This window comes from Haliotis rubra, unplaced genomic scaffold, assembly GCF_003918875.1.
Source record: "Haliotis rubra isolate DU_JTF1 unplaced genomic scaffold, ASM391887v1 Scf130, whole genome shotgun sequence".
Classification (NCBI taxonomy): Eukaryota; Metazoa; Mollusca; class Gastropoda; order Lepetellida; family Haliotidae; genus Haliotis; species Haliotis rubra.
Window position 1 is genome coordinate 351,869 of NW_025765226.1, and position 27,416 is coordinate 379,284.

General features: G+C 40.8%; 2 protein-coding genes across 2 annotated transcripts in view; both read right to left on the bottom strand.

Moving 5' to 3' along the window:
- Positions 1-26,483, bottom strand: part of LOC124267260 — a 219,708-nt gene extending 193,225 nt beyond the window's left edge. The window contains 1 exon segment of the mRNA XM_046702172.1: positions 25,749-26,483. The gene's annotated coding sequence lies outside the window, so the exon portion shown is untranslated.
- Positions 8,676-9,302, bottom strand: LOC124267304 (B1-hordein-like). The gene has a single exon (XM_046702222.1). It carries the CDS (start codon positions 9,300-9,302, stop codon positions 8,676-8,678), a length of 627 nt encoding a protein of 208 aa, XP_046558178.1.
- Positions 26,484-27,416: the final 933 nt, after the last annotated feature.

Consider the following 27,416-nt stretch of genomic DNA (forward strand, 5'->3'; position numbering starts at 1 on the left):
TGGTACCAAGATCAGGATGCAGATATACAAAAAAAAGAACAACATATCCAAATGAACTTACTTACCACATATTAATCAACAAGTTGCATGCCGTCTGACGTGGTATAGAAATTATAAGTATGAACTGTGCTTTTTTTTCTCCTTTCAGGTAAATCAATGTCACAAATCAAGTGATCAGTGAGACATTTAATATGTTTTGCTTTGTAAAGAAACATATACAAAAAGTTCCAGAGGCTTTGCGAACACCTCTTGTCACTGTAGCAAGTGTACCAATACATGCTAGGTCTGACAAATTTGTTACTTGTCTTCTCCAGGCTCTGAGAAATACTGGGGTATAAATCAACACTCTGCTTGTATAATTTATATATCTATTATGAGGTATATAACATCTCATAATGTATCTTGTATCAGGCCATAGTTGTAGGATGTGTGACGTTGATTTTGTGGGTTGCATTATTGCTGCAACTGTTAACACTGACAAAATATCTATAATTCATTAATCTGCAGTCTGACTGGTTGATTGTCGATAAATGTGAGACAATATGCAGAGGGACACTGCTTTGGGAAGTAACTGGTAACTTTGTCTTTCACAATGACATCAAACAATACCAGTTCCAAATTATATTTGGCAGCCTAGAACACTCAATCACACTTACCAAACTGACAACTTGTTCTGTTTATCACCCAACTAAACAGTGTTTATGTAATTAGAGGTAAGGTGTAGTCCTACAAACAGATTGGCAGATAATTAGATCGGAGATATTCAGCTGTTGTGTGGTAACTTGTAATTTGTGTTGCATGACCATTGCCATGGCAACACAATTAAATACTGATAATATATTCTGAAATCAGCCGACCTAGTGTCAGATCTGTCAGATTGGTACACCATTACCACTGATGGGGAAATCCTCTCCCAGTGAATGGAGTTGGACGTCTGGATGCTGTGGAAGAAGTCAAGTCTTTGCCTCCTCCCCTGGGAGTCTGGGATCAATAGGCTCCAGCCACCTCACTGCTTGACATCATTGTGGATTGGGTGGTCCCGATCAATGTCTTGACATCAATGTGGATTGGGTGGTCCCGATTAATGTCTTGACATCAATGTGGATTGGGTGGTCCCGATTAATGTCTTGACATCAATGTGGATTGGGTGGTCCCGATTAATGTCTTGACATCAATGTGGATTGGGTGGTCCCGATTAATGTCTTGACATCAATGTGGATTGGGTGGTCCCGATTAATGTCTTGACATCAATGTGGATTGGGTGGTTCCAATTAATGTCTTGACATCAATGTGGATTGGGTGGTCCCGATTAATGTCTTGACATCAATGTGGATTGGGTGGTTCCAATTAATGTCTTGACATCAATGTGGATTGGGTGGTTCCAATTAATGTCTTGACATCAATGTGGATTGGGTGGTTCCAATTAATGTCTTGACATCAATGTGGATTGGGTGGTTCCGATTAATGTCTTGACATCAACGTGGATTGGGTGGTCCCGATCAATGTCTTGACATCAATGTGAATTGGGTGGTCCTGATTAATGTCTTGACATCATTGTGGATTGGGCGGTTCTGATCAATGTCTTGACATCATTGTGCATTGGGAGGTTCTGATCAATGTCTTGACATCATTGTGCATTGGGAGGTCCCGATCAGTGTCTTGATGGTATGGAACTTTCCTGCTTTCTGTCACTGGTTTGTCTGACCGAGTCTTCATAAATGACATACAGGTTGAACTGCTGATTTTTCTTGGAATACCTTCACTCTTTCTGCTCTCGAAATGATAAGGTTAGGATGTTCGTGTAATTGGTGCAAAATCACTGACTCACTCCAACTTGATCTCTCCGCAAGCTAAACATAACTGACATATGTTCTGGTTCGATTTAGCCTATGAGCAAATTGAGCCAAAATTAAGTTGAAGAAGAGTGTGGAAATACAGGTCATCCACTCGATCCACTGGTCCAGCTGTGGTTCCAACTACCAGGCAATCTAATACAGGTCATCCACTCGATCCACTGGTCCAGCTGTGGTTCCAACTACCAGGCAATCTAATACAGGTCATCCACTCGATCCACTGGTCCAGCTGTGGTTCCAACTACCAGGCAATCTAATACAGGTCATCCACTCGATCCACTGGTCCAGCTGTGGTTCCAACTACCAGGCAATCTAATACAGGTCATCCACTCGATCCACTGGTCCAGCTGTGGTTCCAACTACCAGGCAATCTAATACAGGTCATCCACTCGATCCACTGGTCCAGCTGTGGTTCCAACTACCAGGCAATCTAATGCAGGTCATCCACTCGATCCACTGGTCCAGCTGTGGTTCCAACTACCAGGCAATCTAATGCAGGTCATCCACTCGATCCACTGGTCAGCTGTGGTTCCAACTACCAGGCAATCTAATACAGGTCATCCACTCGATCCACTGGTCAGCTGTGGTTCCAACTACCAGGCAATCTAATGCAGGTCATCCACTCGATCCACTGGTCCAGCTGTGGTTCCAGCTACCAGGCAATCTAATGCAGGTCATCCACTCGATCCACTGGTCCAGCTGTGGTTCCAACTACCAGGCAATCTAATGCAGGTCATCCACTCGATCCACTGGTCCAGCTGTGGTTCCAGCTACCAGGCAATCTAATGCAGGTCATCCACTCGATCCACTGGTCCAGCTGTGGTTCCAGCTACCAGGCAATCTAATACAGGTCATCCACGATCCACTGGTCCAGCTGTGGTTCCAACTACCAGGCAATCTAATACAGGTCATCCACTCGATCCACTGGTCCAGCTGTGGTTCCAACTACCAGGCAATCTAATACAGGTCATCCACTCGATCCACTGGTCCAGCTGTGGTTCCAACTACCAGGCAATCTAATACAGGTCATCCACTCGATCCACTGGTCCAGCTGTGGTTCCAACTACCAGGCAATCTAATACAGGTCATCCACTCGATCCACTGGTCCAGCTGTGGTTCCAACTACCAGGCAATCTAATACAGGTCATCCACTCGATCCACTGGTCCAGCTGTGGTTCCAACTACCAGGCAATCTAATACAGGTCATCCACTCGATCCACTGGTCCAGCTGGGGTTCCAACTACCAGGCAATCTAATACAGCTGGTTGCCCCTGGCAACCAAGGCAAGATGGCCACTGATTGGAGTCAAGATGGTCACTTGACTGCCATGATATTCAATAAAATTAGCTGCGTGGTCTTTTGCCCAGATTTCCACTGGTCAGTTAGGGATTACCTCTCCCTTGTTTTGCCAGGGCAGGACAGCGGTCTTCCCATACAATTACTGTTGCCTTGACATTTTAAACCTTCCCGAGAAATATAAGCTCCTGGCATTTTACAAGAGAAAGACAAGTTTGTAAATGTCATGCAGGCTTATTGCTTTCAAAATGTGAGCGTCTGTGTGTAGTCAAGTTTGCCAGCAACCATATATTGATGAGGGAAGGATCGACTGACCAGATGTGCCAAGTCAATTATAAAACGTTATACAGAACAGTCAAACTCTGGAAAAATATCTATATGGATAACAGTGTTCTTCATAATGTTCACATGTGGCATGTGTTTGTCATTCAGCATGAAGGCCACAATATTTTATCTCTTTCGGAATCAATATGAAACATATGTTGAAATCGAAATTAGCAGTGCTCAAAGGTAACCTTGAGCCCTGATGTCAGATATAAAGATTTAGGGGCTTCTAGATTTCAATACTACCACAGAATCAAGCTTTGAATGATTGAGAAATGTGTGTCCAGAATACACAAATGTCTAGAATAGATGGAGAAAGTATACAACTTGTGTCCCAAGACCTAATAATCTCCATAGTACTCCAAGCCCACCATTCTGTATCACATTGTACTCCAAGCCCACCATTCTGTATCACATTGTACTCCTAGCCCACCATTCTGTATCACATTGTACTCCTAGCCCACCATTCTGTATCACATTGTACTCCTAGCCCACCATTCTGTATCACATTGTACTCCTAGCCCACCATTCTGTATCACATTGTACTCCTAGCCCCACCATTCTAGCCCACCATTCTGTATCACATTGTACTCCTAGCCCACCATTCTGTATCACATTGTACTCCAAGCCCACCATTCTGTATCACATTGTACTCCAAGCCCACCATTCTGTAATCCAGTATCACACTGTACAGTACAGAAAAACTGCACCTCTCATCAAATCAGAGGACATTCATATTTCCAGTAATGACCCATGAAATAAGTATAAGGTGTAACCATGCAAAACTCCCAGAAAATTTTATTTTATTTTTTAAGCAGGGAAAATTAAAAAAAAATCAGTCATAAATCTGAAAGGATTTGGTCACATACAGTCCTGATCATAATTGACAGAATCCAGCTCTGAACTTTTTATGGTACTTTATTTTGTACAATTTAAATATAACATTTTGTACAAAATAATTCAGATAATCCCAGAAACATGATATCAATATTTGACAGTGTGTCAGTAAACTGACCAATCTATCATCATTAGCATAACATTGTAGAGCAGGTACTATCCTACCCACAAAACAGGCTTGGTAATTAATCACCGTTTAAAACAGTAGCCACTTACACAACCAATGAGATAGAACACTTGACACTTCAGATTACTATAGTTAACATGTCATGCCATGACATGACAGATCAATCATAACAATAAGAATAAAATAGGTGTTCTTTATGAGAATCGGGTGTTCTCTACCTTATTACAGGTAGTACTTAGGTGCACCTCTACATACTACACACAGTATACAGCACTCACTAACATCACTAAAAGCTGTCACATATGTTACATTTAACGGAAAAATAATCCTACATACGGAAATTACACCAAACAATAAATCCTGCAGTGTTCAGGTAAGTAAAATAGAAAAATAATTACCCACATGACGAATGCACGATTCTTTTTATATATAAATCATAGGTACATGTGACCTGCTGTGTTGGTATCCCATCCTCACTGGCAGGTGCCCCTCAGACTCTCAACATGGCTGTTTACACGATCAACACACAACATCAACAACACCATGGCCCTCCTTGTCAAAGAGTCTGGCCTCCTATGTAAAGTAGCTCTCTCCAAATATCAAGGGTCTAGCCTGGGTGTGCAGAGCTTGTATATGAAGGATTTGTATATGGACTTGCATCAAGTTCATTTTATCTGAGTCAACGTTTTGTCCAGTTCAACATTTGGTATATCCATGGGCACATTTGAACAAGGATTTCTCACCTTCATGTGTTTGTATATTGTCTTTAATATCTGCTTTATACCAGGGGAGGTTTACACTTGGTGTTTTCATACTTCATCTACTCCTCTATATAATGGCAAACAATGCACACATTATACTGATACTGGACAAAATAGTTAGGGATATATGTAAAATTTGAATTTATGAATAATGATCCATTTATTCATTGACACCTTGATAAAATATCAAACAAAAAAATACCAATATCCCTAACTTATTTTGTCCAGTATGTATTAAGTATAGACAAATTATTGCTATTACGTTGACAAGCTGAATTATTGATGTAGTCGCAGTTCACAAGTCATATTTTATCAGAACTGTTTGGAATTTGTCTTATTTGAGTTTAAGTAAATGATCACATTTCATCTGAACTGTTTGGAATGCGTTTATTTGAGCGTAGTAATTAATTTTAGACACTCTCTGCCTCTGTCTTAAACTTGATATGCATATTACAAAGTTCTGTCAATCGTACAAATACAAGGTCAGGAAGTGTAGTTAGAGTTATCCACCCTTGCCCTTCAATTAAGAAGTGACATTGTTGTATGTACCGGTATATGAGAATGCTGTTATAGGGTACTGGAAAAGTGTTAAAACTGTTTAAAAAATGAATATTTGACCTGTTTTCTTGATCAGATTGGGTCGAGACTGCCCACTAACAGAATAAAAAATATAAAATACCCCGTACAATATCAGTGTACTGAACATACAATCGATGAAATGAAGTAGAATTTCAAATTGTGAAACAAACCAAAGCACTTCGGATGGCAAAAAATATTCAAGATCACAACTGATATGTGTTGTTTGTAAATGTTCAGCTCCGTGCATCTCTGTAGGTAGACAAACACTGTATGGAGCTGTGAGATCTACAGATCTGTGAATGGACTGTTAGAACAAGAGATCTGTGAATGGACTGTTGGAGTAAGGAGCTTGATGCTAATGAAATGAGATCTAGAGATCTTGGAATGGACTCATGAATAAGTTTGCACAGTAGTATCAAGTCATGGAACAGCTGTACATGGTGTGATGATGAAACAGACGGGAGCTGACGTGACTCAGTGTCTCCAGAGTTCATTATTTACTGGTGTTAGATGATGGATAACAGTCTTACACCATTAATCCTAATGTTGCTGGCATGTCCCCATGAACCACTGAGAGCCTCCATCCATGAGGATCCATCCACTGGAAGCATCAAGACCATGTCTATCAGCTACCATCATAACATGAGAAATACCACCACTTGTTTGCATGGATTCCAATACCAAAAAAAAAGCAGGTATTGCAAACTTAACATGCACTTATAACATCCTACAACACGCTCCAGTGGCAGGTATGTACAAATCAGAAATAACTTACAAGTACCACACAAGAAATCTCCCCAGTTTGGTGCTCTGATGCCAAGACTGAAGAAGACTATATAACTTATAACATTCTACGTCACGCTAAGCTGCCAGGTATGTATCAGCCAGAACAAGTGGTGTGCAGATGATACATCAAGAAGCAAGTGTTCAAACTAGGATGTGACCATATGTGGAACTTGATTACACGGATATTCAGTAAATGTGCTGATTGCAATACCATGCATAACAAGGAGTTCATCTGTTAATCATTGCGGTTAAATTACTTTGGATACATAGAAAATGTAAAAAGTGTTCATTCTTTATTCCTTTACATTTTGGCAAGTTTTCCTGGAGAAGGTCACGCCACGTTTTGTTCGTGTAGTAATGTAGCTAGAATGTAGCTGTTTTCCTGACATCAGACAATCACCCTTGAGTGAATAACTGTACTGTCTAATCTGGTGACTCTCATGTACTGACTCTCATGTACTGACTCTCATGTACTGACTCTCATGTACTGACTCATGAATGAATACCATAAATCCCTCATAAAAGGCTCAGTCCTTAAAGGGATATATGACAGACAGATAACCTGCACTTGTCCACGAAGAATCTCTTAAGTAGTACATGTCTTGGAATATTTTGATAAACTAACCAATAAATCTTCTCAAATGCTCTTCATACGTTATTTCATGACCCTCTGCAAAAAGAAAAATGAAAAAGTAGTACAGATAATATCATATGTTCTTTTTTCATGAACCTCCCCTAATATGTGTACTACTGTCCTGGATGTTACCTTAAGATTCTCAGGTTTTGATGAACAGATTATTTTCATGGTAAAATGTTAAAGCATCTGCTCATCATGCAGAAGATCCGGGTTCGATTCCCACATAGGTACAATGTGTGAAGTCCATTCCTGCCCCCGCCGTGCTATTGCTGGAATATTGCTAAAAGCGGCATAAACCCATACTCACTCACTCACTCGCTCTTAGGGGCTTGTCTTTGAACAAGGTGAGTTTTGGATAAAATGAAAGATAAAGAAAGTCATTAGTCAGTATTCAGTAAATCATGTTCATGGAGACCATCAACTGTGTTGGTAGTATTCATGTCACGTTACACCCCATCATTCCCAGAACTTTAGTTAACAATATTTCACTGTCAGCTGTAAACACCTGCGGGGTTTGGTTTAACCTATAAGTGTGTCCAATCAACGCATACAGGGAGGTGCTGGCACCACACAGTCATGCTTCATCACTTCTCCATATATCTCCACGTTCTTGCAAACCAGGATGTCTCACGAGACTTGTCTCCGGACAGGACACAGTCACCTCCCAGACAAACTCCATCCTGAGAGTCACTTCGCAATTAAACATTTCGTCTAGACATCCAGCCTCACTGTCATGCCATTAACCAGTCAAAACAAGTTAGGTATCAATACGCTTGTGACAGAATTTCCCCTCCTATCCTCCATTGCACCGTTTATTGTAAGCAGTTCCACTGTAGCCGCTAGCATTCATTGTTTCATTATTCAATCTGCGAGGGGTAGATAGACACGTTCTCATTACGGGGGTTTCAGGGCATCTGCGGTCTGTGGACACCATGATGAACTGGGATACCATTTATCAAATAAACATTTCATCGTCTACATGATATTGAATTGTGGTCCCTTGATTTGTTTAGCCATCAGTGTCTGCCTCTGCCTCTTATGGATTGCTATGGAACAGGGCTTATTTTCAACAACCAGTCTGAACAGTTTGCCCCGAGAATGCCTGCAATAAAATGGACACCTCAGCGCCACCCCTCTGGCTCCTTCAGCAGTGGCTTCATACTTTATACAATCGTCAAGCATGGCAACTTGGCCAGGTGTACCAGTAATTTTAATACAATTTGTTTTTTATGTTCCCTGTGCCATCTACATGGCAGCAACTTACAGTTTGACTTGCCAGCAACTGTAGCACAAATCAATAACTGCAGACAGGATTTCAACACATGTACAAATTGAATTTCCTCCATCACCACAGGTCCGTGTGCCCCAACACTGTCATTCTTTGGCAGGGGGCTTCTGAACCACCTTGTCCTGGATTAGCAACACAGTATGGCCTCTTGTTGAGGAGACTGGTCCATGAATGAGTGTGTCTTCTTGTTGAGGAGCTGGAGACACCGGGAAGGGAGACTGGTCCATGAATGGCTGTGTCTCTTGTTGAGGAGCTGGAGACAGGGGAAGGGAGACTGGTCCATGAATGGCTGTGTGTCTTCTTGTTGAGGAGCTGGAGACAGGGGGAAGGGAGACTGGTCCATGAATGGCTGTGTGTCCTCTTGTTGAGGAGCTGGAGACAGGGGGAAGGGAGACTGGTCCATGAATGGCTGTGTCCTCTTGTTGAGGAGCTGGAGACAGGGGGAAGGGAGACTGGTCCATGAATGGCTGTGTGTCCTCTTGTTGAGGAGCTGGAGACAGGGGAAGGGAGACTGGTCCATGAATGGCTGTGTGTCTCTTGTTGAGGAGCTGGAGACAGGGGGAAGGGAGACTGGTCCATGAATGGCTGTGTCCTCTTGTTGAGGAGCTGGAGACAGGGGAAGGGAGACTGGTCCATGAATGGCTGTGTCCTCTTGTTGAGGAGCTGGAGACAGGGGGAAGGGAGACTGGTCCATGAATGGCTGTGTGTCCTCTTGTTGAGGAGCTGGAGACAGGGGGAAGGGAGACTGGTCCATGAATGGCTGTGTGTCCTCTTGTTGAGGAGCTGGAGACAGGGGAAGGGAGACTGGTCCATGAATGGCTGTGTGTCCTCTTGTTGAGGAGCTGGAGACAGGGGGAAGGGAGACTGGTCCATGAATGGCTGTGTGTCCTCTTGTTGAGGAGCTGGAGACAGGGGGAAGGGAGACTGGTCCATGAATGGCTGTGTGTCCTCTTGTTGAGGAGCTGGAGACAGGGGAAGGGAGACTGGTCCATGAATGGGTGTGTCCTCTTGTTGAGGAGCTGGAGACAGGGGAAGGGAGACTGGTCCATGAATGGGTGTGTCCTCTTGTTGAGGAGCTGGACACAGGGGAAGGGAGACTGGTCCATGAATGGGTGTGTGTCCTCTTGTTGAGGAGCTGGAGTCAGGGGGAAGGGAGACTGGTCCATGAATGGCTGTGTCCTCTTGTTGAGGAGCTGGACACAGGGGGAAGGGAGACTGGTCCATGAATGGGTGTGTCCTCTTGTTGAGGAGCTGGAGACAAGGGGAAGGGAGACTGGTCCATGAATGGCTGTGTGTCCTCTTGTTGAGGAGCTGGAGACAGCCGGAAGGGAGACTGGTCCATGAATGGGTGTGTCCTCTTGTTGAGGAGCTGGAGACTGCGGGTAGGGGGGTGAGTGAGTGGTTGGGTAGATGTGTGGTTGAGCGAGTGAATGTTTATTTATGCCACCTAGACCAATATTCCAGCTATCTCACACAGGCAAACACCACACATGGGCTGCCCACACTACCCACATAGGGAATCACCTTGACCACTGGGCCACCCCACATCCCTAAACAGTGCCCCAAACAACCATTATTAAGTGTATCACCAGATTTCAACAGACAAGTGAAAACTGTGGCTCCTGCTGTATCAAAGTTTGCAGTTTCAATAAATCCACACAACATGGTGGAATTCAACATTGTTGTATATATTTCTTGTTAGTTCCTTTTAAATAGAGACACAACACCCATCCATCCATCCATATTGAAGTGGGGCGGTGGGGTAGCCCAGTGGTTAAAGCGTTCGCTCCCCACGCCGAAGGCCCAGGTTTGATTTCCCAACATGGGTACAATTTGTGAAGCCCATTTCTGGTGTACCCCGCTGTGATATTGCTGGAATATTGCTAAAAGCAGCGTCAAACCATACTCAGTCAGTCAGTCAGCCATATTGGAAGTATTCATATTCACTGACCATTGTATAACGCCAAGGTCATACAGGCTGCTGCTGGCGCCAGGCACTAGTCTGACTATGACAGAACTGAGGAGGATCATGCCATGGCCAATATGAAAGTGCCTACATAATGACAATTTTATGAATCAGCCCTTCCTCCCTGCACCTTGTACTGCTGAGCAGGAATGTAAAAATGCAACATCAACGTAGCTGTATTGGTCCAATATTATCCTTCTGAGAATCAAAAACATATTATATTTTCCTATTGCCATGAATTAATCCTACCTTGGTGCCAGTCAGCCAGACCACAATTCTTCAGATTAGTCAAAAACAGACAACAGATGAACAGAAAACACGCCATGACAAAAACTCTTTGATGTTTCACTTGATGAGCTAAAAACTACATTTATGTTCTCAAACACTGAAAGCACCTGAATCAAACCTGCAACATCAACGTACAATTAGATGAGTGTAGACGGACCATTTTCATTCCACCATTTCAACCTGTTCTGGAGAGAATTCCTGCCTTGAAATAATCAAACTTAATTAACCCATGATTCCTAAAAGAAGATGCCAATTTTGTGGACTAAACTCTCCTTGCATTGTGTGCTCTTCTCCTCACTGCCACCGCTATAGTCTAATGCAGTCTACAGCAGGGGATTATTCCCACAGCACCGTTACATGGTGATTGGAGAGCCCAGCATCACCTCTACCTGACCAGGTCTGGTAAATATTGCCAAGATTGTATTGGATGAACTTATTCCAAGTTAGCAGAAGAGGACAAAATAAACCTTCTTCCCAGACAAAGACGAGATAATAATTACTCTGATCAGCACCTACCCTGTGGAAAAATCGGAGCTAAGCCAGGCCTTCAACAGAATAAAGGAAATTGGCTTTGGAAAGTTTTGCGGAAGTAGTTATTCTATGGGCATACTCTGTAGGTGAGTGAAACTGCCTGCAGCAAGAACAGCCTTCATTATAGGAATATCCCTGCACAATGTCCTCTAACTATGTTGATTTCACTGGAGGACAGTGATGACGATGAGAACAAAACTGTTGGATTCATGGATACACACAAAGAATAATTACATAGTTGTTAGGAATTACTGAAAATCTGTTCAGAAAATCTCAATTTTTATTCACAAGTGGCTGACAAATCTGTATGTCACCAATTATATCAAGTAAATAAGTAAGTGAGAACATTGCTTACTCCTGCATCAGCAGTCTTGCAGCTAAGTAGTGACACCTTCAACAGTCAGCCATTAGCTTACAGTCAGTGAAATAGGGAAAAATGTCCTTCATCATGTACATAAAAATAGTCTTTGCATGCCCTTATAAGACTTTTCGACTGTTAAAAACGTGAACTCTAATATTTCTGTTAAAGTAAGACAACTATTGCCTATTTCATCACTAACAAATATGGGTATTTTCTTTGATGACATTTTTCCTTCATGGTCTACACTTACAATTTCCGGCATCAATAAAATTACTTCTTCCTTGAATGGTGATTGTAATTGACTACAGCCTGTACATGTACAATGGCTGCACAATCTGTCCGGAGTTGTACAGGTATTTACCTTGGCAGCTCCAGGAAGCTGTTCCACTACATGCACCGCAACCTGTGACCACCCACTGCCAGCCAGGAGCAGCTTTCATCTCAGAATGATTGGCATGTATGATGCCTAATGAGGCAATTTGTCTGTTTTCATACAGCGCCAGTTAAAAGGCTATATTTAAAGAAATTGGTACTACTTCTAGCCCAAGTGGCTGGCGATGATGGTTTAACCTGTCGTAAATTTTATGTAGTTAAAAATGGAGGTAGATATATTGCATTTTATTTCAGCAGCATGTGGACTTCATTACCATTACATATCTACCTACTGCAGCTGCTACAACTACAGCAAGTATATCTGAACTACTCAACTGTAGCAACTACAAGAACAGCAACTGCTTCAACTACAAGCATAGCAACTACAGGCACAGCAGCTATAGAAATTACTACAGCTGCTACAACAACATCAGCTGCAGCTACTACAGAAACTATGCTTCCAACTAGAACCCTAGAATTTCTTGTTCAGTTCAATATTTACAGCATTGCATTAAGGATAACACAGATGTATTATTCTAAGATGCTTTGCCAAAAGAATGAAAGGCACTGCATGTACTTTATTCTGCCAAAAGTACACTGTTTGAGTTACGTCACTGTTTAAAGTACGTCTGCTATGATCTAAAGTATCCTTGGTGACATCTCACTTTTACGACTACCAAGTAGGATCGCCCACGTCAATAAACAATTGGGGAAACAGTTTCTTTCAACTTGACAGACAACTGAATATTACATGGCAAGAAGTTTGATCAGATAATGTCAACCATCTCTTATACAGCAGGGTTCTCCTTTCATTTAAACCAATATCCAATAAAACACAAGGTTCGTCTTAATTCTGACATCTTTGAAAATGATTAAATTTGCATGCAGTTTGGACACAGACCCTCATGTGCTGTAAAACAGTTATTCCATGGAGAATACAATATAGCTGAAATACCCTACTCCTGGACACAGACCCTCATGTGCTGTAAAACAGTTATTCCATGGAGAATACAATATAGCTGAAATACTCTACTCCTGGACACAGACCCTCATGTGCTGTAAAACAGTTATTCCATGGAGAATACAATATAGCTGAAATACTCTACTCCTGGACACAGACCCTCATGTGCTGTAAAACAGTTATTCCATGGAGAATACAATATAGCTGAAATACTCTACTCCTGGACACAGACCCTCATGTGCTGTAAAACAGTTATTCCATGGAGAATACAATATAGCTGAAATACTCTACTCCTGGACACAGACCCTCATGTGCTGTAAAACAGTTATTCCATGGAGAATACAATATAGCTGAAATACTCTACTCCTGGACACAGACCCTCATGTGATGTAAAACAGTTATTCCATGGAGAATACAATATAGCTGAAATACTCTACTCCTGGACACAGACCCTCGTGTGATGTAAAACAGTTATTCCATGTAGAATACAATATAGCTGAAATACTCTACTCCTGGACACAGACCCTCATGTGATGTAAAACAGTTATTCCATGGAGAATACAATATAACTGAAATATCCTACCCCTGGACACATACCCTCGTGTGATGTAAAACAGTTATTCCATGGAGAATACAATATAGCTGAAATACCCTACTCCTGACACAGACCCTCGTGTGCTGTAAAACAGTTATTCCATGGAGAATACAATATAGCTGAAATACTCTACTCCTGGACACAGACCCTCGTGTGCTGTAAAACAGTTATTCCATGGAGAATACAATATAGCTGAAATACTCTACTCCTAGACACAGACCCTCATGTGATGTAAAACAGTTACTCCATGGAGAATACAATATAGCTGAAATACCCTACCCTGGACACAGACCCTCATGTGATGTAAAACAGTTATTCCATGGAGAATACAATACAGCTGAAATACTCTACTCCTGGACACAGACCCTCATGTGATGTAAAACAGTTATTCCATGGAGAATACAATATAGCTGAAATACCCTACCCCTGGACACAGACCCTCATGTGATGTAAAACAGTTGTTCCATGGAGAATACAATATAGCTGAAATACTCTACTCCTGGACACAGACCCTCATGTGCTGTAAAACAGTTATTCAATGGAGAATACAATATAGCTGAAATACCCTACTCCTGGACACAGACCCTCGTGTGCTGTAAAACAGTTCTTCCATGGAGAATACAATATAGCTGAAATACCCTACTCCTGGACACAGACCCTCATGTGCTGTAAAACAGTTATTCCATGGAGAATACAATATAGCTGAAATACTCTACTCCTGGACACAGACCCTCATGTGATGTAAAACAGTTATTCCATGGAGAATACAATATAGCTGAAATACTCTACTCCTGGACACAGACCCTCATGTGATGTTAAACAGTTATTCCATGGAGAATACAATATAGCTGAAATACTCTACTCCTGGACACAGACCCTCATGTGATGTAAAACAGTTATTCCATGGAGAATACAATATAACTGAAATACTCTACTCCTGGACACAGACCCTCATGTGATGTAAAACAGTTATTCCATGGAGAATACAATATAGCTGAAATACTCTACTCCTGGACACAGACCCTCATGTGATGTAAAACAGTTATTCCATGGAGAATACAATATAGCTGAAATACTCTACTCCTGGACACAGACCCTCATGTGATGTAAAACAGTTATTCCATGGAGAATACAATATAGCTGAAATACTCTACTCCTGGACACAGACCCTCATGTGCTGTAAAACAGTTATTCCATGGAGAATACAATATAGCTGAAATACTCTACTCCTGGACACAGACCCTCATGTGCTGTAAAACAGTTATTCCATGGAGAATACAATATAGCTGAAATACTCTACTCCTGGACACAGACCCTCATGTGCTGTAAAACAGTTATTCCATGGAGAATACAATATAGCTGAAATACTCTACTCCTGGACACAGACCCTCATGTGATGTAAAACAGTTATTCCATGGAGAATACAATATAGCTGAAATACTCTACTCCTGGACACAGACCTCATGTGATGTAAAACAGTTATTTCATGGAGAATACAATATAGCTGAAATACTCTACTCCTGGACACAGACCCTCATGTGATGTAAAACAGTTATTTCATGGAGAATACAATATAGCTGAAATACTCTACTCCTGGACACAGACCCTCGTGTGATGTAAAACAGTTATTCCATGGAGAATACAATATAGCTGAAATACTCTACTCCTGGACACAGACCCTCATGTGATGTAAAACAGTTGTTCCATGGAGAATACAATATAGCTGAAATACTCTACTCCTGGACACAGACCCTCATGTGATGTAAAACAGTTACTCCATGGAGAATACAATATAGCTGAAATACCCTACTCCTGGACACAGACCCTCGTGTGATGTAAAACAGTTATTCCATGGAGAATACAATATAGCTGAAATACTCTACTCCTGGACACAGACCCTCATGTGATGTAAAACAGTTATTCCATGGAGAATACAATATAGCTGAAATACTCTACCCCTGGACACAGACCCTCATGTGATGTAAAACAGTTGTTCCATGGAGAATACAATACAGCTGAAATACTCTACTCCTGGACACAGACCCTCATGTACTGTAAAACAGTTATTCCATGGAGAATACAATATAGCTGAAATACTCTACTCCTGGACACAGACCCTCATGTGCTGTAAAACAGTTATTCCATGGAGAATACAATATAGCTGAAATACTCTACTCCTGGACACAGACCCTCATGTACTGTAAAACAGTTATTCCATGGAGAATACAATATAGCTGAAATACTCTACTCCTGGACACAGACCCTCGTGTGATGTAAAACAGTTATTCCATGGAGAATACAATATAGCTGAAATACTCTACTCCTGGACACAGACCCTCGTGTGCTGTAAAACAGTTATTCCATGGAGAATACAATATAGCTGAAATACTCTACTCCTGGACACAGACCCTCATGTGCTGTAAAACAGTTATTCCATGGAGAATACAATATAGCTGAAATACTCTACTCCTGGACACAGACCCTCGTGTGCTGTAAAACAGTTATTCCATGGAGAATACAATATAGCTGAAATACTCTACTCCTGGACACAGACCCTCGTGTGCTGTAAAACAGTTGTTCCATGTAGAATACAATATAGCTGAAATACTCTACTCCTGGACACAGACCCTCATGTGCTGTAAAACAGTTATTCCATGGAGAATACAATATAGCTGAAATACTCTACTCCTGGACACAGACCCTCATGTGCTGTAAAACAGTTATTCCATGGAGAATACAATATAGCTGAAATACCCTACTCCTGGACACAGTCCCTCTGATCCACCTTGTCTGAATTCTGTCCAGGACTTGCTGTTAATGTTGTTATGATTAGTGTAGTCTCTTGTGCATTCTGGCTCTCTTACAGTTTAAATTCTGAGTTAAAACAGAAGTTTCTCGGAGTTGTAAAATACTGTTTTTGATACAAAATGCATCAAGCATTGTCTATTTGAACAGCAATGTTATATAAGAAGCAGTCTATTTGAACAGCAATGTTATATATAAGAAACATTGTCTATTTGAACAGCAATGTTATATATAAGAAGCATTGTCTATTTGAACAGCAATGTTATATATAAGAAGCATTGTCTATTTGAACAGCAATGTTATATATAAAAGAAGCATTGTATATTTGAACAGCAATGTTATATATTAAGCATTGTCTATTTGAATAGCAATGTTATATATAAGAAGCATTGTCTCTTTGAACAGCAATGTTATATATTAAGCATTGTCTTTTTGAATAGCAATGTTATATATAAGAAGCATTGTCTATTTGAACAGCAATGTTATATATAAGAAGCATTGGCTATTTGAACAGCAATGTTATATATAAGAAGCATTGTCTATTTGAACAGCAATGTTATATATAAGAAGCATTGTCTATTTGAACAGCAATGTTATATATAAGAGGCATTGTCTATTTGATTTGAACAGCAATGTTATATATAAGAGGCATTGTCTATTTGAACAGCAATGTTATATATAAGAAGCATTGTCTATTTGAACAGCAATGTTATATATAAGAGGCATTGTCTATTTGAACAGCAATGTTATATATAAGAGGCATTGTCTATTTGAACAGCAATGTTATATATAAGAAGCATTGTCTATTTGAACAGCAATGTTATATATAAGAGGCATTGTCTATTTGAACAGCAATGTTATATATAAGAAGCATTGTCTATTTGAACAGCAATGTTATATATAAGAGGCATTGTCTATTTGAACAGCAATGTTATATATAAGAAGCATTGTCTCTTTGAACAGCAATGTTATATATAAGAAGCATTGTCTATTTGAACAGCAATGTTATATATAAGAAGCATTGTCTATTTGAACAGCAATGTTATATATAAGAAGCAATGTTCTGCTCCGAGATGATCATGGGGTCACCTGTCCAACACTGGTCAAGTATTGTGGGAGTAATAAAGCTGTGTCACATGTAGAAATGTGCTGCATTATGTTATCATCCCTAAAGTTATCTAATATTGCCCCTAAAACTTAGGAATTTATGGGATGCTAGTAGGCAGGAGATGGTTGTAGGCATGGAGTGGTTGTAGGCATCGGATGACAGTAGGCAGCAGATGGTAAATAGCCATGGGATTGTAGTAGGCATGGGGTGTAAGTAGGTGGTGGATGGTTGTAGGCATTGGGTGGTAATAGACATAGGGTGGTAATAGGCATGGGATGGTATAGGCAGGAAATTATAATAGGCATGGGATTGCAGTAGGCATGGGGTGGTAGTAGCCTTGAGATGGCAGCAGCCAAAGGGGTGGTAGTAGGCAGAACATGGTAGTAGGCATGGGGTGGTAGTAGGCAGGAAATTGTAATAGGCTGGAGATGGTAGTAGGCTGGAGATGGTAGTATCCAAAGGGGTGGTAGTAGGCATCGGGTGGTAGTACATAATAGTTCTCGTGAAAGGCTGATCCTCTACATGGCTACAACCTAAAGGCTATATACAGGGATGTTGGCGAGGGTGAAAGACTGGAGTGTGGTTAAGGCAAAGGGTTCAAGAAGCTCACTTTAATCTCCTGTAAATGTCAAACACATAGGGAAACTTCAGATTGACCATGGTATCTTAGTGTTCTCCATGGGAAGAGTACATTTACACGATACAGTTAAATATACCACTGTTTAAACTTCAGATAACAAATAAAGGTTTCCTTTAAAAAAACTAACATTATAAACATAAAATGTACAGAGTGTTTTGATCTCAATACTATATGTCTCAGCAAACCTCCTCGCCGCCCGGCCCAGTTCATTTAGTGGACCATAACAGAACATGTGTTTCACCCCTATATCATATAATAAATATATACTCTAAACATATTATGAACTCAAATGATGTGCATCAGCTGTAGTTAGTTAAATATTATCAAATGTAAACATAACTCTTAATCTCATATTTGATATTACACAACACTGATTAGTGCTACCACACTGAGGTGAACTGGTGCGGGTTATACAGTATTCAACACAGCAGCAGGTGAAGCAGGCTTTGAGTGTCGTCTTGGTGCAGGTCCACAGTGGGGGTGTAGCATAAGGACTGATAGATAGTATTCCTAGCTAGAGAGAATCTGGTCCATGACTCAATACTTTTGAGTTGGGAATAGGTTTCGGATTGGGATTCAGGCTGGGGAACCCGTGAAGGTCCGGGTTAGAATGAACCTTCATTCTACCATGACTTCAGTAAACACTGGATTGTGATTGGTTAATTAAAGTCATTCAGAGGTATATAATCAAGTTATACAGGTCTCTGATTTTCCGTGCGCAATCATACATGGTTTACAGTTATGCACTATTTTTGTCTGCCCACCAACATGGCGGACACCAAACAACCTACCGATGCATCGATAAATTACGGCGATTTTGCGGTCGGAAATTACACATATGTCTTTAAAGATGGATTTAGCGATGACGGGCTCGACTCACTACTTGCGTAAATCACAGCAATAGGTGTTTATACATACAAAAGTACTTCGAAAGTATGGAAACAAATATTCAGTCGAACAAGATCAAAACATCGTCTGCTTTCCGAATAAAAATTCAGCAAAAACAAATATGTTTACGTTGATTCTATGTTATGTCAGAATAGATCCAGCAATAGACTGCTACATAATTTCCGTGTTAAATTTATTATCAGCAATCCGTCAACGATATCGCCACTGATCTTGATCCGGTAACGGAGGATGCATTAACATCAAACGCCGAAGAAATTTTAATGCCTTCCGTCCACATAAATAAACAGTTGGGTTATCAATTCAAACAAAATGATATTTTGAAATTTGTACTGTTTCAAATTTAGCGGTAGTAAAACACAATTACAGAATCTCGAACCGTTCTGTTTAGCCCAACATATTTTTTTTCTAAAAGTATAATATCGTTGAAAAAGTTATTTAGCTTAGTCATGATCCCTCTTATCCATTACACTGCTTGATCTAAAGTAGTCTATTAAAGTATAATTAATTACCTTACCGTGTTTATGCCAGAGGTACACCCTCATGTCCTGATCCATCCTTTCGGAAATATCACCACAAATCTGGCTCTTTGTCAACAGACTCGCGAACATGCCAGCGAATCTGATTCAATTTGAATTCACTACACTTTGAAGCCACTAGGTCACAAAACACTTTCCAAAATGTAGAAAATAATATCTGTAAAATCGAATTTGAGCACAAAGTACACACATGAGTGTTTAAGAGTCACCACAGCTGTCGCATGCAGACGTAGAGGTGCGTGAAATCGTCAAGTTGACAGGGCGCAAAATTCAACAGTATCTAAATTCGGTACAACACGGACTTCTCGTTACAGCAAAAGCACCTCTACTCTTAAGTTTTGTACCAGTACCAGTCATTAGATATCAAAGACTATCTCAGTCATACAATCAGGTTAACCTTGCACAAACTGTCAGAGGCTCTCCTGTCGCATCTTTCCAAATTTGCACGTAAATGTAAACAATGACTTCCGAGAAAAGGTCAAGGCCATGAGGTTGCTGCCATTATTCTGGTGGGGAAAGGGTCTACGGTGGAATTTTCAAATGTGAACCAAGCTTTTTTAACTTATTTGATATATGTTTTCCAACTTATCAGTTAATGATTGGTGATTGATGCATTGAAAAAGCAAAACGTGATTTGTTATTACTGAATCTGGAGTTTGTTAGTCATTGACGGTTTGCCACCAATCACCCCGTTATGGGCGATGCCACTTGAGACTGGAATGCGAGGCCGCTTCACGTATTGACTCGTAACCAAAGAAAGAGCTCCACTTGAAATTGTTCATAAAATTGTCACGGTAGAATGGAGATAAACCAACTGTGTTGGAAAATCAGAGGTATATAACGAAATTATAATAGCTCTAAATTGTTCATTTAAAACCTCGAGCTACGCGTTCGGTTTTAAATGAAATTTAGAGCAATTATAATTTCGTTATATACCTCTGATTTTCCCACACATTAGGTTTATCTCCTAAGTAACCCGTGCTTGTCGTAAGAGGCGACTAATGGGATCGGGTGGTCAGGCTCGCTGGCTTGGTTGACACATGTCATCGGTTCCCAATTACGCAGACCGATGCTTATGCTGTTGATCACTGGATTGCCTGGTCCAGACTTGATTATTTACAGACCACCGCCATATAGCTGGAATATTGCTGAGTGCGGCATAAAACTAAACTCACTCACTCACACAGGGATTAGGCTGAGATCAGAATACGGGTTGTGGTTGCAGTTGCAGTTGTGGTTGAGAATGGGATTGGGATTAGAGCTGGTGGGGTTGGGATGAATCAGGTCTGGATTAGGATAAGGATAGATAGTGGTGCTCAGTTTGGGTTAGGGTTAACCGGGACAAGGAGAGGATTGGAGTTTGAGGTTGGGATTTGGATTGGGGTTAAGATTGGGTAGGGGGTTGAGGTTAGGGTTAGTGTTGGTATTCTTCCAAAGTATCACAACATGACTACAACTATATCCTGTGCAGGTACAGACTCCTGAGGGACTTATAATATCAGCCGTATATATATTCATGAATGATGGAGGCATGACATGTAGACCAACCTGGGAATTCTGATGATGGTGGCAAGACTTGAGTAGCTACTATCTGCCCTTGCATGTGGCCGGTGACCTTGGACCTGACCTTCATTGATTAGGTTAATCACTTTCCATGTCTGTCCCACTAATAAGGTAACACTGACAGTTTGGGTCCAACATATCAACCTATTCATTAACTAATCCAATCTGCAGGAGTTCCATCACCAATATATCAATTATGTGGTGACAGAACTACAGCCAGTAATTAAGCTAATGGTGTACAGACTTCAAAGCTCAGATATATAATCATATAGTCAATTAACCCTGCATATTGAGCCTCATTATGCCAATTATGTACTGTTAGCAACAGTTTAAGTAATTCGTACTGTTAGCAACAGTTTAAGTAATCCAGTCCTCTGTGTAGTCAGCTTTACGTCTAACCCTGTAGAGTGGTGACAACACTCTCACAAAACAATAACTCCTGACATTGTTGGAGTACAGGGTCATGGTGACTGCTGCCTCGGTACTGATCATTTATTGGTTTAGCTTGCTAAAACATGTGAAGGAACTGACTAGACCGAACTAGTGAGGAGAAACACTGCCACCATAATGTGTGGAGAGACAGAGGGCATGCCATGCCTGAGTGAGTGAGTGAGTGAGTGAGGCTTATGTCAGTATTACGGAGATATGGAGGGGTGGGTATATGTGTGGAGGAAGAAAGAGGGGAGAAGACAGTGTGTTGAGATGGGATTAAAGGATCTGAAATCTGTTATAAAATGTTCGTCACACGTCTTCAGTGCTGATTACTTCAGGAATCTCCATCAGATCTAAACACATGACCTGTTAGTTCCGCACACAACAGTTTTAACATGATGGCGCCATCCTCACACCAACATTGACTGATCCTCCTCCTGTTTTAACACACTAAATTGGGACATTACAAAACGGTTAATCATCCAGGTCCGATCTGATCCATCAGCAGTGTGGGTTACACATTGCAACATCGTCTTTCTAGACACCAGGCTAAGGAATGATACCAACTCAAGCCTCGAATCATGTGGCAAGTCTAGATTGCTTCAGTTCTGGGATTTAGCATTGCTTGGTATTCCTTTTGGATTTTGGAGTTGGGTTTTGGTTCGGCTTGGGCCTAGGGCTCAGGGTCAAGGTTGGGTTTGGGTGTTGGGTTGGAGATAGGGTTTGGATTGGGATTCAGGCTTGGGAACCCGTGAAGCATGGTTAGAATGGCAACCCATGCTTGTCGTAAGAGGCAACTAATGGGATCCACTGGGGAGATTGCTTCCGCTGTGGGCTTTAGCATTGTTTGGTATTCCTTTTGGATTGTATTTTCTATTCTGTAGATATATATCCATAAATCAGTTGTATTTCAGGGACTAATTGTTAGTCTACTTGCTACACTTCACATGTGAAGGAGTAGCCCAGTGATAAAGGTGTTAATTTCCCAGGGCTCACGTTCAAATCTGATTCAATCTGTGAAGCCCATTTTTTCTGTGCCAGCTGGTAGATAGCACAACATACTCCCAGATGACAGAAGAAACACCTACAATGTATGTCTCAATCATTTATAGACTACGCCTAATTTACTACTAATCCTCCATGTGTAGTCTTGCTTGTGGGACAGTTTTTACAGATGCACTCCACCAGCATTACATGAAGTGGTGCCTTGCAGAGAACGACGTACAGTCTCACAAACACAGAGAAAAAACAAACATTTATCTTGTAACTTACACAGACCCCCTGACATCAGCCACAGGTGTTAATGGGGAAGTCATGTCATGTTTAAAAAGTCTTCATCATCCTAACCACCTCCCCTGGAATTCTGCCCATCCTTCCATATTGGCTCTGTCCGTGTGGCATGGATTTGCTAGATGAACGTCATATTTACTGTCACAACCTGACATTTCTGACACAACTGACACGTGATATCAAATGTTTATCAACATGAAAACATACAATCTGTGTTGGATACAAACTACATAACCTAGGAGTCTGAGAGCAAACCGCTAGTGTTGTTACGACTCTTCACAAATATGAATGAAGATTTAATGTGTGAGTTAGTTGCTTCAGGGTCTGTATGACAGACTATGAGTGAGTGGGTTGGGTTTAATCCTGCTTTGACCAGTATTCCTGTTACATCATAGAGTGACAACTTAATGTGGGTGGGAGTCCGAAGTGAAGGTGATCTCAAACACTGACCACTTTGGTTACACCCACAAGCATGGGCACAATGTAGACACAACCTTGAAACATCATCAGGTCAAGACAGGAGTCTGTCATGCCCAACAGATGCATCAATGCACTGTGAAGTTCAATGCCTAACTAAATATAATGTTTTATGCAATATATGAATTTTTTTATTTGCTTAAAAATGATCAATCTGCTCCTCATCCTCTTCAGATCTTTACGCCTAACTGTAATAAGAATCATATTCAGCGATTGTGTTTGAATGTGTCTTGTCGGTTCTGTCAAAGTCTGTTTATCTATGACTGAGCTTTGAAAGTTGTTTTGTATGATTTTATTGGTTAAGATAGTGAGTGACAAAAGTTAAGATAGTGAGTGACACAATGTTATTACCCACCATCTTTCAAGGACATGACATCATCAATGGGTTTCCTGCTATAAGTGTCTTGACTTGCCCTTGCATGTGTTTGTGACAGATGTTGACCTCTTTGGATCACCAGGTGTCATCACTATTTGTTAGTGATTCATTAACACATGACCTGGGATCTCTTTTGAATATAGGAAGACGTTTGACACTTTTGTTGTCTAATTAATCCATGTCAGACCACGGTGCTCATGTTACCGTGAGGTGCTCAGTCAGATGCAACACAAACGCAACTACTGATGAAGGTGTATTGACATTTTTCAAACCGTTTGAACCTACAATTACTTTTAACCTTGAGATGTCTGAACTGGATACAAAAGAATCTGTCTGCAGCAAAACCTATATCTGCCTTACAGCAGTGGGAAATTTCATTTTGGATGATATTTTGACTAGTTTGTCAGGGTAATACAAACAGAAATGACACGCAACCATATGACTGACAAACACATTTACACAAAAATTAACCTGTGAAGGTCCAGGTTAGAACTGGCCAGAGGTACAGATAAGCTGCGTATCTGCGTAAATTACGCAAATATTTATGTGAAAAATCCATTTCTATTCAGTCTATTGCGTACAGTACGCTCGAATTTTTGTAAATACTCAATAAATGTCATCTTACATGCGAACATACAAAAATGTCAAATCTTAGCTTGCGTACCAGTGGATAGATAAAATAACTGAAGTATATTGAGAGGTTCTATTTCAGGACATGAACTTGAGAACTTGCAGTCTTTCTTATCGTTTCTCATATTACAGATCGAATATAAATAACAAACATTAACATTTAAACTTTACTATATTTTCAAATTTAATGGAAAATGGCAAAATACCCACTTGAGTTTGAGTGGGGTGAGTACAATTTATTTGGTTACTCAAAGAAAAATTAGGATACCCAATTGAGATGAACACAAGAGAGTACATAACTCAATGACCCAAAATGTTATCTGTAGCTCTGACTGGCCTTCAGCAACCCATGCTTGCCAAAGCAGGCAACTTGACAGACTTGGGTGATGCATGTCATGGTGTCCCCATTCAGAAGATCAAAAGCTGTCATGGCTGGCATATCGTGAATGAGGCATTAAGCTCAAACAAACAAAAACTCTAAGAGATAAAAAATTGCAAGGATCAACTATTTAAACATTTAGATCTCAAATTATCTATAAAAAAATAACAACAGTCTTCATTAATAACATGTGTAAACAAATAAATAACAGTACAAGAATATCTATCAAGCAACATTTGCAATAACTGAATATTTTCGTTTGTGAATTTAATTTTCAACTGAGGGTCCATCAGTACACATACAGAAGCTGACAGATGTTCAATTTGCTTCAGCACAGTTTTCACAATTAATGAAAATATATTGATATTTACCTCCGATGTAAAAAACATTTTGTAGGTTAACACTGAATAGTCAGGTGAATGCTTGCAACATATGTGTACTAATCACATGAGTCACTGCACGAAGAAAACACCATCATGAAATCAATATCACTCGAACTCACATGCCCATATCTGGATCTACCAACATATGGTATAAATTGTTTTAATTTTACCAAAAAATTAAATTCATAATTCAAATTCATAGAAAAAACAAAGAAAATGAATATACACATTTAGATCCATGTGTATGGAATCAAGAATGGATATGCTTTCATTAATGAAAAACTGCAAAAACAACATGATGTGGTAAAGATGAACACATTTCAACTTGTAATATTATTACACACACATGTGTACGCCATCAAAAGACACTATGTATAGGATGTTTGTGTAATTAATTCATTATCGCATGTAAGTCATGTCTGAATCCATCATTAAGCTGGTATTTAGAGTCTGTGACACTTAACCATCGATACTGAAATAGACAGCACGGCATCCTCCACCCGCAACGGAGACAACATACTACTTCAACACAACATATTCATACTAGCAGCACTGGTAATGTCTGACGAACAAATGGCAACATCGGCCAGGTACTCACCTGACGAGGAAGTAGTGTTAACACCTTCAGAGAGAATACAGGTAATCCACAGGATATGCATCCACACCTTTACTGATTATAATCCTTACAACACTGCCACAGAGGCTGCTTCTAGAAGCAGGCAGAAGCCGTGTAGAATCACTCAGCTCAAACAGTACTCCCAGCCGGTTGTAAGTCCTGCGGCAATGGTGTTAGCTGAAAATACAAATTTCACCATTACCCATTTGAAGGTCCATGGCAGCTGTGACAGAGACAGGTGAGCTGCTCCCACTGGTGTCGAACAGCCACTTTACTCAGTACTCTAACACAAGCATATATCACAGCCTCCAATACCGTTACCACGGTAATTGACAGAAATTTGCGCATATAATTATACAGGCAATGTCTGCATTGCTGCTGTTAGCATGGCAGTAGGAGATGGACACATGGTCCAGCCTGCCTCAGTGTAGGGCTGCTTGTCTACGGTAACCTTCCTCTCATCAACTGCTGTTACTGCCGATGCAAGGAACACACTGCCAGGTCTGGGAGCTGGATGACGCTGGGTTAGACCAGGGAGGGACGAAGTATCTCCTCGCTCTGCATGCCGGTGTGAGGCACACTGCTGCTCACTATCAACTGAAGGAACTACAGAACATGATCAATGTCGTCCCATCCAGCTCTCACATATACTCAGGCTTCAGGTCAGGTATTAAACTACTGCAACGTTCTGTTTTGGGTTTATTACTGTCATCATGGTATAGTATAGTCAACTTTTCATTTATTGTACAGTTTATATACTCTCGTATTGATTTGTATATATATTTCATAAATTAGGACTGGACGGAAGACAATTCAACATGTTTTCATATATTGAAACAGTATAAATGTCACATTAAAATAACTGTGGAATTCATTATTCAACGGTCTGGGCAAATCAATCGACAGTGTATGAGTTATGATATTTCATAAGCTGGTGAAACACAGGAACCATTTTAATCCAGCAGCAGCTATATATACTTCATTGTGGAAGCTTTATCATATGAAAAATATATCCTTGGCAAGTACAAGAAATCAATAGATGCAGGCAGAGTAACCCACACACCAGTCTGGGGAGGGTGCAAGTCAAACACCAGGTGGTGGCAGGGAAGGGTGCTGTAGGACACCAGGTGGTGAATGAGGAAGATGTACAACTTGAAGACGGGGTGTGAGAGGGTATTATATAATTAGAACACCAGGTGGTGGGGAGGTGAAGTTGATCTACTTAAACACAAGGCTGGTGTTGTTCACGCACCTGGGAGGGATCTGGTGGGAGGTACTTAAACACAAGGCTGGGGAGGGTGTTGTTCAACCTGGGGACTAGGGGATGGAAGGGTAGGGTATAGTAAAACTATGACACCAGGTGGTGGGGAGGTAGTTGATCTACTTAAACACAAGGCTGGGGAGGGTGTTGTTCAACCTGGGGACTAGGGGATGGAAGGGTAGGGTATAGTAAAACTACGACACCAGGTGGTGGGGAGGTAGTCAATCTACTTAAACACAAGGCTGGGGAGGGTGTTGTTCAACCTGGGGACTAGGGGATTGAAAAGTATAGTAAAACTACGACACCAGGTGGTATGAAGGAGTTTGTGAGGAAGAATGTGTCCTATATATTGGACACCATGTGGGTGGGAGGGAAGAGAGGGTGTTATA

What these genes read in the sequence shown, in the direction of transcription:
- LOC124267304 (XM_046702222.1), bottom strand. Translation starts at nt 9,302, where the DNA reads ATGGACCAGTCTCCCTTCCCCCTGTCTCCAGCTCCTCAACAAGAGGAC.